Consider the following 13,853-nt stretch of genomic DNA (forward strand, 5'->3'; position numbering starts at 1 on the left):
TTAACAAAGGTATGGATAGATAACCACGTAGCTGTTTTGCAGATTTCCTCAACTGAAGATGAGCGATGTGCGTTAGGGAAGCTGAAGTTGCCTGATGTAAAGGAGTAGCCCTACTAACCCTCCTTAACCTATGCAGGACCACACAAATCTCAAATACAGAATAGGATGAAGGCCTCTTGACATTTTCAGGGTTAGGAAATATCTCGATTAAAAACCTGTCTCTCTCTCTATTACTGGGACTTGTTCCATTGCATTGGTTACCAATAACAAGCTGTTTCTCTTGCAGGATCTGAAGTTAATCCAGAGGAACCGAATGAGGGTTTGGTGGAGTAAGAGAAATGTACACTTTGAAAGTTTAGGCGATAGACCTTTATGATTATTTTGAGAACCCATTGGTTTGAAGTACTGAAAGATCACTGGGGGTGAAAAGATTAAAATTTCCCTCCCATTGGAAGAGCATCAAGGGGGGTACAGAGCAATTCTGTAGCAAAACATTAGGACCTGATTTCTGAATAGTTTGCTGACAGGATCTTGGTTATATCCTTTCATTAGGGCATGGTCTGTTTTGTTGCTGCTGATAATGTTATTGCACATGCTGCTTCTCGTAAGGATAATGTTGGTTACCTTCTACAAGGGTAATAGTATTGCCTTCTTTAGAGTTGTGGTGGGTATTTACTATAAGCAGACTGTTACACAGAAATAGCTACAGATAACATTTGGAGGGTTGAGCGATTATCTTCTATAATATTGATGTTTTCTTATACTTTGTCCCCAAATAAGTTGTCTCCCAGACATGGGGCATTTGCCAATTAGTCATGTATTCTTCCCATAGGACTGATGCTCTCAACCAAGACATTCTTCGGGCTCCTATAGCTATGGCTCCCAATCTCAAAGCTGTTTCAAAAACATCACAACGAGATCTTATGAGGTATTTGGCACATCCATCAGCTTTGTTCAGGTGAGTTGTAACTGGTCTTGCTTGTCTAAAGAAAGATTTGATGAGGTATCCCTTATTTTCTGCAGTTTATTATAAAGATGCTGGACCATTTGGAATTGGTGGCCTGAAATTCTGCTTTGAAACGTTGCTGACTGGAAGACTTCCTTTCCTGTGTTAAATAGTAATTTGGCATCCTTACCAAAAGGAGTATTGTAGTGTGCTTTAGAACATTTTGATTTCTTTAATGTAGATTCTATCACAGATTCCTGAGATAGTTGCACTTTTCTATGCTCTGGAGAGAACTGAACCTTATATTTAAGGTCCACTTTTCTGATGACTGAAGAGTAGACAGGGGAGTCTGCCACATTTTAGACTGCGTTTTTTGAAGGGTTTTATTTATTTATTTAGAAGATTTTATATACCGATGAACGTTGGGAACATCTCATCGGTTTACATTAAACAACATTGCAGCTAAACGAGTTTTACAGTGAAACATGGAAGAATGCACATAATAATGCTAAACAGAGAGCAAGATCATATAACCTACAAGAGGGGAGCCAACTAAAACATGAGAGAGTAATAAGCAATTTACAAGATAAGAGGACTCAAAAAGAAACTATTTACAGGAAGAATGTCTAATTACATAATTAATTAATTAAATTACAAGCAGAAAAAGTATGAGGATCAAAGGCCTAAGAAGGGAAGGAAGGCTGAAATGGCTTGTTTAGGTGCCAGTATATATTTCAGAATCTCAGATAGGTCTTCTTTTCTTCCAATGTATATAGAAATGCTTTTGTCATTTTTTGGAGGAAGGCCAGGTAGGTCATGTCATTTGGTAGCGAGGTGATTATAACTGGATCTAGTGAGGTATCTGAAGGCAGTCTTGTCAACTCCTCCGAGGCAGGCGTAACTTGCGTGCGTGCAAACCTCCAGCACGGCCGCTTTGCCGGAGGACTCGGGAATGCCCTGGACCGCTGCCCCGCCCATTTTTGAAAGCCCTGGGACATACGCGCGTCCCGGGGCTTGTGTGCGCTGCCGAGCCATTAATTCTACTAGCTTCTTATGCCACATAGCTTCCATAGGAGGATCCTCATCTACCCATTTTAACAAAAGATACTGTTTTCTCATCATTCAGCCTTTGTAAATAAACACCTTCCCCTCTTTACTAAAACCCTCTTGTGTCAGGATCAATACCCAAAACACACAAAGCAGCCGAACTATCCAATGAGGTATGCCACTAATCTCTCATAACCTGGCAGATAGTATCCCAGAACTGCCATACCGAAGTACATTCTCACAGCCCATGAAATAATGTGGCACTACGGTGACCACACTTTAAACAGTTCCCATGGTCTGTTATGCCAGCTCAGAATGCTCGCTGGGGAAGTCCAGCCACACATTCTGCAAATTCCCAGCTAAGTCAAGAGCCTCCAATTTATCTAAATTCAGTTTTAACCCAGAAAAACTACCAAAGTCACTAAAAATAGTTAAAATATTAGACAATGATTCCTGGGCCCTGGGTAAAAACAGCAGCATATCAGCTTCAAAGAGAAGTACTTTAAGAAAGGGGGAATCAACCACCCCTTCTGCTGCTTCAATAACAGTATTTAAGGTCAAGACAAGGGGTTCCAGGGACAAAATAAAAAGCAAGGGGGACAAAGAACACCTTTGTCTTGTACCCCTCTGTAAGATGAATGGGGCCAAAAAACAGCTGTTGACCCAGTATACAGTACAGTACAGAGATAGTATCACAAATAAACTCTTAAACCCAAAAGAGGGAAGAAGCCGCTGCAGATAGGATCATGAGACCCTATCAAACGCATTTTCGGCATCAATTCCAATTAAACACCATGGATCCCTAAAGCTAGAAGATGGAAAGCCTTACTTGAGGGTCATACGATGTGGTGGGCCTTTGCCGAAAAGCTTCAATGAGGGGGTGTGCACATTGCTCCCCCTGAGCCATTGACATTTGGGATAAAGGAAGAAGCAAATTTAGCCTTAACCAGATTGGCCATCATTTTACCAGGTCTGTTCCCATAGAGAAAAAAACTTATGTTTTAAATTAGAAATAGAGGAGAGCACCTTATGATGTAATTTATCATTGAGTAATTTGTGTGCAGCTCAATATTCTTTCTTAAGGCATGGGGGGATATCTACTGTTGTAGACAGTATGTCAATTGTGAGAGAGACAAAATGTCCCTATCCATTTCCCTCTTCTTCCTAATAATGTAACTTATAATTTCCCCAAGGAGAACTACCTTAGCAGTTTCCCAGAAAAGAACAGGGGTCTTCATAAGTTGCTGATTATTTTGAGCATACTCCTCTTTATTTCTCATTAAGAAAAACCTTAAAAGTAGGGTCCATAACCAGCCATCTCGGCATCCTCCACTCCGATGTCCCAGAGGAGACAGAGAGGCATTCAAGAACACATGATACTGGGCAATGATCAGAAATGACCAGCGTTCCAATGTCAGAGGAACAGAGTTGGGAAAAATAACTGGAGGAAAGAAGAAAATCTATCCGGGAGTGTGAACTGTGCGCACGAGCTATGTGAGTAAAGCCGACCTCTCCTGGATGCAGTATTCTCCAAGTATCCAGAAGTTGGAGATGCTCACATAAAAAAGTTATACCATTATCTTGTCGTGGCTTGAGTTGAAACGAGTTAGTCTGCCTGTCTAGGTTGGCATTAAAATTGCCCCCCCCATATTATTGGCACAGTCCCCAAGGACTCGAGAACATTGACAACCTTAATAAAGAAGGCATGGTCATATCTGTTGGGAGCATATATGGAAGCCAAACAAATTGGTTGCCAAAAGGAGACAAGAAACTGCAACATATCTACCTTGAAGATCAGAACAGAACCGGGAAAGCTGGAATGCTGCATTTCTGTGGAACAAAATAGCCACCCTACATTTCTTGGATGTACCATGTATCAAAAATACTTGGGAAATCCACCTCCTTTTAAGCTTGGAGTATGCATCAGTCATATGCATCTCCTGAAAAAAAAAAGCAATATTTCAGTCTATTCAAATGGAAAAACACTTTCTCTCTTTTGATAGTGGTTCCCAACCCAGCGACATTCCATGTGAAAATATTCGTTTTGCTTCTCATGCTCAATCAGCCAAAAGGGCTAAGTGGGAGAACTGCTCCCATGAGAAAATCACCTGATAACCCCAAGAAAAACTCATACTTCCCTGAACCAGCTCACATCCATAAAAAGAATAATAAAATGGCCCAGTACAAAATCCTCACCCCAAGATGAAATTAACCTTCCTTCCCCCATCTCACCCTCCCCATCTCATCTCCCCCTACACAGGAATCCCTTACCATCTCCATCACCCACAAGGAAAGTTAGAGGTCAAAATGATGTATAAGGGGACCACTTCCCCATCAAAATAGGTATGACTCTACTCAACTAGCAGAAAGAAGAAAAAGAATAGAAGAAAAAACAGAAGAAAACTCACATGAATACAAAAGCGGGCAAACTACCATCCCACACATATTAATGTTGAAGAACATTAACTGTCACAAAAAATAAAAATGGAAAGAAAAAATAATAAGTAATGCTCTTTCGCTTGAAGAAGCAACTATCAAAGTATAGTATTAACAGGAGCAACGCAACTCATGCAGCTTGAGAAATGAAGATATCCCAGTCCAGTATAACGCACATGTCCATAAAAAAAAAAAAAAAAATCTCCAGCAACATCCTGAAAAATAGACCCTCCGTGAATCCCATCCACGTAATGAATAGCGGTATCATAACATCTTCCAGAGGTCCCAAAAGCGAAGAACTGGCACTCAAAAGAAAAAGTACTGCTCTGTCACTATAGGAAGAAAATTTCAAAGTTCAGAATCATCAGGAGCAGCGATTACTCCCACAACTTGAAAAAAAGTTAGATCAACTGAGGGTATGAGAGAACTCCACCAAGGGGAGACCATATCATGAGTGATACATAAGTTGCGTCCCACAGGGTCCCCAATATAGCAGCTCATAGGGGAAGCAATTCAAACAGTACCTCCAAAAATCTCAGCCACAGAGCGACAAACGAGGGCGTAACAACACCCTGGAGGCACATTAATGAAAAGAGAAATGTCAATTAAAAGAAAAAGAAAAAAGAGAAAAAAACCCAACAACTTATGCAGAGTCACTTAGTAAGATGGCTAGAAATTTCTTTACGTCATCCATACTTGTAAAATCCATACGTTTACCTTGATTCCACACACACAAGTGCGCAGAATTTTGCAAAACAAAGTGAATGTTGCACTGCATGCAAACCTGTGAAAATGCACACCTCTGCAGCATAACTCGATTAGAGAAGTCCTAAAAGATAAGGACTTTCTGGTTCCGATTCTGCAGAGCTTTCTTCTTATAAAATGCCTACAGAATCAAGCCTTTAGAAAGAAAATTAGATAGTTTAAGCAATGATAGTTCTTGGCTGTGGTTGCCCCGCCACCTTAGGCCCAATGTGATGAACTCGTTCAAAAATCATTTTCCCCTAAAGATGAAAAAAGTCCAATTCCGACAATAGCCACTCTTTCATAAGCTTGAAAACATTGAGGTCTGAGTCTTTGACGATCCCCACAAAACGAAGATTAGAGCGATGAGCCCGGTTCTCGGGATAATCTATTTTACCCTCTTTCTCTGCCAGGGATTTTTCAAAGGCATGCACACGGCCTTCTAGCTTTAGGGTGTCATCCTCCACTTGTGAAATACACCCTTCCGTATGGTCTAAACGCGGATCAAATTCAGTTAAGGTGGATTTCACCTCCTCGATTTGAGCTGAAATGTGGGTAAATTTGTCGGCCAGAGCTTTTACTACCGCATCTGTGAGTTTGATCACCAGTGCCGAGTCTAATTCCTCTGCTGTCGCCGTCTCAGGTGCCTCCGCCATTTTGAGAGATATGGACTTAGCTTTCTCCTTCACTTTAGCCAGTGCACGGGCAGACATACCGTACCAGGATACCGCTAGTTCAAAGGGTCAACCAATTCTTCTCATGATCACACACCATTTAGGGCCAAAAACACCACCAAAGCTCAGGTAAAATGAGGAATATAAAAGAAGAAAGAGAGATGGTCCCCGGAGCTTCAAGCTGTGCGACTACTCAGGCTCACCACATCATATGACCCTCAAGTAAGGCTTCTTAATATAGCCTTTCTTTTTATTTGCCTAGATTTAGGCACCTAAATTAGGTGCCTTGTTCTGAAAATCAGTGCTAAGCTCTTTTGTTTCCCCCATCCTAACTCGTCCCCGTAGCCACCCACTCTTTAAGGCTCCTATATTTAGGTGCCTATTGAAACTAGGAGCCTAAATTTAAGCACTCAGCCCTAGTATATTTTTCAAAAGGGCTAATTTAGAATCCTAACTCCAAAAGTTAGGAGTCTAAACTCTTTGAAAATTGGCCCTATTGTGTTGAAGACTAAACATTATATATTAATACTAGATGTACATACTAAGTGAGTTATTCAATTACAATATACAATTAGCATTTTTTTTTTCATTTTTGCCTATAATTTTGAAAATATTGTGCTTTTCATTTTTCAACAGAGGTTTTGGTCCATCACTGGTCATAATATTTTTTACAGCTTCCTTTTGTTATTCATTTTTGTGCTCTCTTAGCACGAAGGATAAGAAAATTCCCACCTGTATAGGATATCCTAATGGCAATGAGTGGTATGTTTGAAAGTTTCATAAGTTTGGACTGAAGGAACTTAAAGGTGTTGTTGCTGAGGTCTTCAGATGTTAGTTTCTGCAGGACCTTTCGTGCCTGTGGTCCTGCGACACCTAGAACACCAATCTCATCCGTTACATTTTTAATTTCTACGCTGTATCCACCATCTGCTGCCACCTCTTCTATCCATCTGCCAAGAAATATCAAGTTATTTTGGTCAAACTATCACTTTTACATCTTTTATATGAATTACAAACTATGGGGTCAGATGTACTGAAGGAATGCTCCCATGTTGTGTTTTGGGGAAAAACGCTTAGGGGCGGATTTTAAAAAGCATTTACATGCGTAAATCTGGGTTTTACGCATGTAAATGCACTTTACTCGAGTAAGTGGGCTTTTGAAAATTGCTACAATATATGCCATTGAATCGTCCATAGGATTTATTCGCATAAGTTCACTTTACGTGAGTAAATGGCTTTTGAAAATTGCTACAATAGTAGTTACATTTATGCGCGTAACTCCTTTGAAAATTACCCCCTTAATGCATCTGACTCTGTATTTATATCTGAAATAAATATTTGGTATATTAAAGATGTCATGAATGCCATGAAGTGGTTCCACAGTGAGAAAATCCGAATGCCTGTGTAACAATCTTTTAGGAGGTAATTTTCAAAGGGATTTCTGCACATAAAACAATTTTTTATGCGCAGAAGTGTCCTTTAACAAAATTGCCCACTCAATATGTGGGTAATCTTATGTGTCTATGTCATCTACACATGTAAGTTTAACAAGTCTGAGTGGAGGCATTCCTGGGGGTAGTTGGTAGCAGAATTTGTATTTACACCCTTAGGAGTTAACTTTTAAAAGGTTTTGCACACATAAAACTGTGTTCTATGCATGTAAATGGACTTTATGTGTGTAAATAGGCTTTAGAAAATTTCTACTTTTACGCATGTAACTCCTTTGAAATTTCAATGAAGTTTCCAAAGGTTTTACACACATAAATGGGCTTTTGAAAATTGCTACGATATATGATACTTTTACGCATGTAAATCCTTTTGAGAATTACCACGAATCTTTTACAATTCGACTGTATGCACGTAAATTTTAAGGGAAATTTTGTTTACACCAAATAGCAGGTGTAACTTGAATAGGGTATATTTGGTGGGATAATTTTCAAAGTGGACTTATGCACATAGGTCCGCTTTAACAATTGATGCAATTAGTGCCCAGACTTTCTACAAACATTTAAAGCAAACATTTTGAATGTTGTTTGATAGTATGCTCACAAACTCTCCCGCACAAAGTTACAACAGCTCCTGGCATAGCATAACATCGTGTGTTTTTAATTTAATTTAGAGATTTATCTGGCTTTCCAAGGTTGATAACCCATTGAACACAGATTACAGGTAGCAATAAACAAATCACATCACAATACAATAAAATAGCTGAAAATATAGCTAAAATTATAGCAAAACCTAATACAATGTAATCTAGAATGAGTCATATAAAACAATGTAAATCCAAACTCTGTCCCAACTCCTCCCCATGAAATGCCTTTTTTTTTGCATGCAAAAAATATATCTGAAATCAAATTATATATATATATATATATATATATATATATATATATATAATTATATATATACACACACCTTGTGAATGAAAGGATGGCAAGTTTTCGTGTAATCCATTTATGTATTTAAAACAGCATTTTATGAACATAAATGGCTTTGAAAATTTGGTCTATAATGTCCTTTCCTTCAAAAACAAAAGACCAGAAATTGGCAGTGTCCAACCTTTTTTCTGATGGAAATTGTGAAGGCTCTCTCCTTATCACCTTGTTCAGCTCCAGGAATGATTAGCAACTATGAGGTCAATCTTCAGTGGGCGTGGGAAAGTTACCCAAATAAGGTTACTCTGACATTCAGTGGAAAAACCTGGATAAAGTTATCCATATCATTTTAGGGCAGGTATTTTCTGACTAGACTTTTAGCTGGATAGGGCTAAATAGTGCTCACCAGCTAAAATATAACCATGCCCCCAGAACACTTTCAACACTGTCTTTCTCTTTCCTGCTAAATATCTTGCAGGTAACAAGGGATAAGATTTAGCTGGACAGTGGGGGAAATATTCAAATATTATTTTTTGTTTTGGTAACTCCAAAGATTAGCTGGACAAAGCCTTTGAATATTGACCTCTGTGGGTTCTGTATATCCTTTCTAGTAGAATGGGCAAAATTAGAAAACACCTCCGTGAGCAGTACTATTATTTTATGTACCATTCCATTCGTCTATGCAAAAGATGGTGAATGCATGAAATGGCCACTCAGTGGAGGTGGTAGAGATAAAAATGTTAAGAAAATTCAAGAAAGTATGGAATAAGCAGAGAGGTTCTCTAGTTGCAAAGCAGTGAGAGGAAAGCCACAGATGAAATGGGTCTATGGTACTGAACCAGCAATGAAATTGGGCAGATTAGATGGAACTAATGGTCCATAATTATAGTCTGTCTTTCTATGACTTTTTATTATACAAAATATAATGGAAGGGCACTCTCTAAAAGGATCAGGACTAATATATATACACAATAATAAACAAAAGAACCATATGATGGTGCTTTATGATTATAGCTGTACTCCACAGCCAGCTCTGCATAGTACATAGGTTGGTGGGAGGTTATATGAAGGCATCTTTTTCACTTTTTTTTTTTTAAAGATCACTTTGCTGTTGAATAGCGAAAGTAGTTCTGTTGGTTTCATTGAGGAGAGATTTTTGATTATTGAAAATGTACTGCTTTAGGATTGTAGGATTCTTTTGTTTATTATTTTTTATACCAAACAGGCTCAATGATTTGGTCGTAGCAAACCCTGCTGCCATACTAAATGCAGAACTTTCACCGCCTTTAATGGTGAAGGTTACTGAAGTACAGAAATGATGATGGACAACAGTTCCTTTAAAAAGAAAACATTCTTATTTTCAGCAGCCTGCAGCAGCATATATTATACATACTGTCATGAAAACTAACCTGAGATCATGCAACTCTGACCCAGAACCAGTAACCAGCAAAAATTCTCCAGGGGCCAGCTGAGAGACTGTGAGCTCAGCATATACATGACCTTTCGGTGTTAACATATGACTTATATTCGTAAAGCCCACCTGCGTAATGAAATGTATATGTATTGCTTTAAAAAATTATGAAGCAAATTAAAGAATATTAACTTTTTGAAACATAAAATATAAGAAATAAATTGAAGACAGACATCATAAAGAGGACTTTACTTTTCTTCCCGATGAGCAATTAAACTATTCAGATTTTGACCTTCTAGACAAAACAAACACATGTTAAAAGATGACAATGTAAATGGGATGATCAGTCGAGCTAATCTTGGGCAGTTAAGTGTCCACAGTTGTTTCAGCTGTTTTCCATCACATCCATCATTTGCAGATTCTTTATTCGACAGGACCAAAAACAGCTGTCACAGTCAGCAACAAATTTAATCTTAGCCTAGTCACAAAGTATGTTCCTATCTACACTGCAAAATTAGACAGTATTTACACCTATGGACTTTTGAACAGACCATACAGGTTGACTGCTTTATTTATTTATTTATTTTTAACAAACAGAATTCAATTTGTTTGATGGGAGGATAAGGATTCCTGCTCTCAGGCACTGAGTTGTTTTACCTCAGGGCTCCGTGCTATCCTCCATCCTATTCAGTGTTTATCTTACCCTCCACCCCTTGCAGGAATTTACTCCTGGGGGAATTCTGTGCTATAATTTCAGAAAACAAATCAAGAATTTTTGTTCAGATTGGCCTATTTTTAAATTTTAAGCTTTATTTTGTTTGTTTTTATTTTTTATGCTTGTTTACATTCATTTTATTTGCATCAGATTATGTACTATGATTATCTAATATTTTTATTATATATTTGCTTTTATTTTGTATCAGCGTTATTTGTATTTTTGTGATTGTATTCTTGTTCATCGCTTAGACCTATTTTTGCTTTTTTTTTTTTTAGTGTTAAGCGATTCATAAATTCCAATAAATGTAAAATGTAAATCTATTGCGGAGTGCAGAATTTGCACAAAATTCCCTTCCTGTGCAGAATTCCAATTTTTTGTGCAGAATTTGGAGTGGCAGCGGGCCATGAGCGGGTCCCATCCCACTAGTAGAAAAGATTTAGAAGGTCCCACAGTTGCGAGCAGAGCCCATCCTGCTTGAGGCGAAGATCTAGCAGGCCCAGTTGCTGCAAGTGGAGCCCATCCTACTCGTGTCAAAGATGAAGACCTGGTAGGCCCAGCTGTCACAAGCAGAGCCCATCCCATTCATGACAAAGATCTGGCAGATCCGGTGGTCGTGAGCGGAGCCTGTCCCACTCACAGCAAAGATGAAGCCACAGGCCCAGCGGCCACGAGCAGAGCCCATCCACTTGTGGCAAGATATAGCAGACCTGGTGGCAGCAAGCAGAAGTCATCCATATTTTAAAACTGGAGGCCACAGCGCGCATCAGCTTGACAGCAGCATAACTTTACTGCTGCTCCTGATGAGAAGCAAATCTGCAGATCTCATGTTTTAGGGCTTACACTACAGTGTGAGGGGTCCGGGTCAACTGGGGGGCGAGCAGGATGAAGAACCAGAGGGGGCTGGCTGACCTTGAAATTGCTTGGGCAAACTAGTGAACTAAATGGAAAAGCTGGGAATGTTTCTCACACGAGCATGTTTTAAGATCTAATTATATATGCATGTTAAAGCCAGCAAAATCCTAGGGAAGATAAGAGAAGTTGGCTTGCTCAAGTATCCTCTTAAAATCAGGGACATACTTACATGCTGTAGGCATATTTTAAATCATACGCACGCATGATTTAAAACTCAAGTGTATCTCCGCTCACATGCCCATATGCATGTGTATGGGTACATGCACACTAGTTTTGAGAGGTCTAGAACGGGTAGATGTGAATCGGTTATTTACTCTTTCGGATAGTAGAAAGACTAGGGGGCACTCCATGAAGTTAGCATGGGGCACATTTAAAACTAATCGGAGAAAGTTCTTTTTTACTCAACGCACAATTAAACTCTGGAATTTGTTGCCAGAGGATGTGGTTAGTGCAGTTAGTATAGCTGTGTTTAAAAAAGGATTGGATAGGTTCTTGGAGGAGAAGTCCATTACCTGCTATTAAGTTCACTTAGAGAATAGCCACTGCCATTAGCAATGGTTACATGGAATAGACTTAGTTTTTGGGTACTTGCCAGGTTCTTATGGCCTGGATTGGCCACTGTTGGAAACAGGATGCTGGGCTTGATGGACCCTTGGTCTGACCCAGTATGGCATTTTCATATGTTCTTAGCCTGTATATGTTGTCTTTGTGGAATATTGCTTGGGTTCTGGTTATTGACATTAATATTTTTGATAGAGATCCTCTTGTGAGTCCATCCTTTGAAGTTCGTATTTCTGAATATCTGTCAATGGGGTGCATGCTCAGATGGTGGTAGCCACTTGGGGGCCTGTTTTTGTCTTGTAAGTTTTGGGTGTATTTGGTGTGCTTGGGGGTGTGAACGCTGGTTGTGTGGTTTGCAGAGAGATAGGGCAATTTAGTAGTGGGTGGGTGGGTGGGAAAAGACAGATCTCAGTGGGTTTATCCTTTATCCACTGTATACCTCACATTTATTTTGTATTAAGAGGAATAGTTTATTTTTATTTCTTTTTATCTATTAATTTGATTTATATTCTGCTTTCTGGCACTTCAAAGTGGATTACATTTGGGTACAGTAGTTGGTGGAAGTGTTTCAGTTGGCTAGGCTGAGGGGCATTGGGATGTTGTTTGCAGCTGTATGGTGAATCCTTATGGGGTAGAGAAGGTTCTGTGCTCGACACTTGGGAATAAGGCTAATGTATGCATTACAGTATTCATTCCCCTAGTATGCACACTAAGGGGGTACTTTTCAAAGGACTTATGTGCGTAAATGTACATACTATCATAGCAATATTCAAAAGCCATTTACTCGAGTAAAGTGCACTTATGCAGTACCTACTATTGACAATTCAATGGAATATATTGTAGCAATTTTCAAAAGCCCACTTACTTGAGTAAAGTGCATTACACATGTAAAACCCAATTTTCAGTGTGTAAATACTTTTTAAAATCAGGCCATGTGCTACTTTTTTTTTTTTTTAATTAGAAAGAGTCAAAACTCACAAAGCTTTTTTGCAGAAAACCCACATGACAGATGCAGAACATACTAAGCTCCGTAAAGATTGGGTTGGTATGTTATTTTCGGTACTATGCTCCTCACAACCAAAACATAGGGAAGGACTGAATTTAAGCCTTGATGGAGAGAAGTCATGCAATACAGTTGTTTGGAAAGTAAAATTTTCTCTTAGTAGTATAACGTGGGTTTGTTCTCTTTAAGGCAGATAGTAGACATAGACATGGGATGTCTTTTGAGTTTTGCACAGCTGCAGGAAAAATTCAATATTCCATGTATCCCTTTTTGTGCTTATTTACAAATATGTCACTATTTCCTTTCTTTGGGTTTTACTGTTGATAATATAGGAAGAGACCTGAAATTTGTTACTGATCTTGAAAAGGTGGGATTAATGGGGAATTCTATTTCTGAATGGTACAAGCTGTCTATGGGTTTATCATCTAGAGAGGGCTTGGAGACCTTGTCTGGAATTTGGAATACTGAAATGGGATGTGAGATGATGGCTCAAAGTATGCAGCAACTGTTTTTAGAGGCCCATAAATTCCTGCTGGATTCCAGTCTTAGGGAGATGCAGTTTGAATACTACATCATAGCCATGTTTTTACTAGAATCTTAAAGGTCTTAAGGCTGTCTGCCAAATGTAGAGCTTCGGGAAGAGAATTCCAGATGACTGGGGCAGCCACAGAGAAAGCACAATCTCTGGTAACACTAAGTCTGGTGTGCAATGGTGAGGGCAAGTCTAAAAGGCCTCGTGTGTATCAAAGTTGACGGGAGGGACAGCAAAGCCATAAAAGAGCATTGCTCCAAGGTTAAATGTGACAGTTGCAATCTTATACTTAATGCGTTCTGCAATCAGAAGCCAGTGTAATTCGGAGAGCACTGGAATGATGTGTTCATGCTTATTAATGCCGGTGATAAGTCGTGCAGCAGCATTTAGTAGTAGTTGGAGTAGTTAGATGAAATGGACTCTGAGGAGTACTATTGGAAGAGAAGGAGGGAAGGGTATTCTTTATGGTGTGTATGGGTGTGGATGTGAATATG

At 39.2% G+C, this 13,853-nt stretch overlaps 1 protein-coding gene across 2 annotated transcripts in view; it reads right to left on the reverse strand.

Moving 5' to 3' along the window:
* The window catches only part of DMGDH (dimethylglycine dehydrogenase), a 214,800-nt gene that overhangs the window by 54,736 nt on the left and 146,211 nt on the right, over positions 1–13,853 (reverse strand). For both annotated transcript variants that reach the window (XM_029575505.1, XM_029575513.1), the window contains exons 11-12: positions 9,632–9,762; positions 6,580–6,797 (exon numbers count right to left, since the gene is read on the reverse strand). In XM_029575505.1, the coding sequence (XP_029431365.1) occupies positions 6,580–6,797; positions 9,632–9,762 (349 nt within the window). The remainder of the gene's footprint in view (positions 1–6,579; positions 6,798–9,631; positions 9,763–13,853) is intronic.

This window comes from Rhinatrema bivittatum, chromosome 1, assembly GCF_901001135.1.
Source record: "Rhinatrema bivittatum chromosome 1, aRhiBiv1.1, whole genome shotgun sequence".
Lineage (NCBI taxonomy): Eukaryota > Metazoa > Chordata > Amphibia > Gymnophiona > Rhinatrematidae > Rhinatrema > Rhinatrema bivittatum.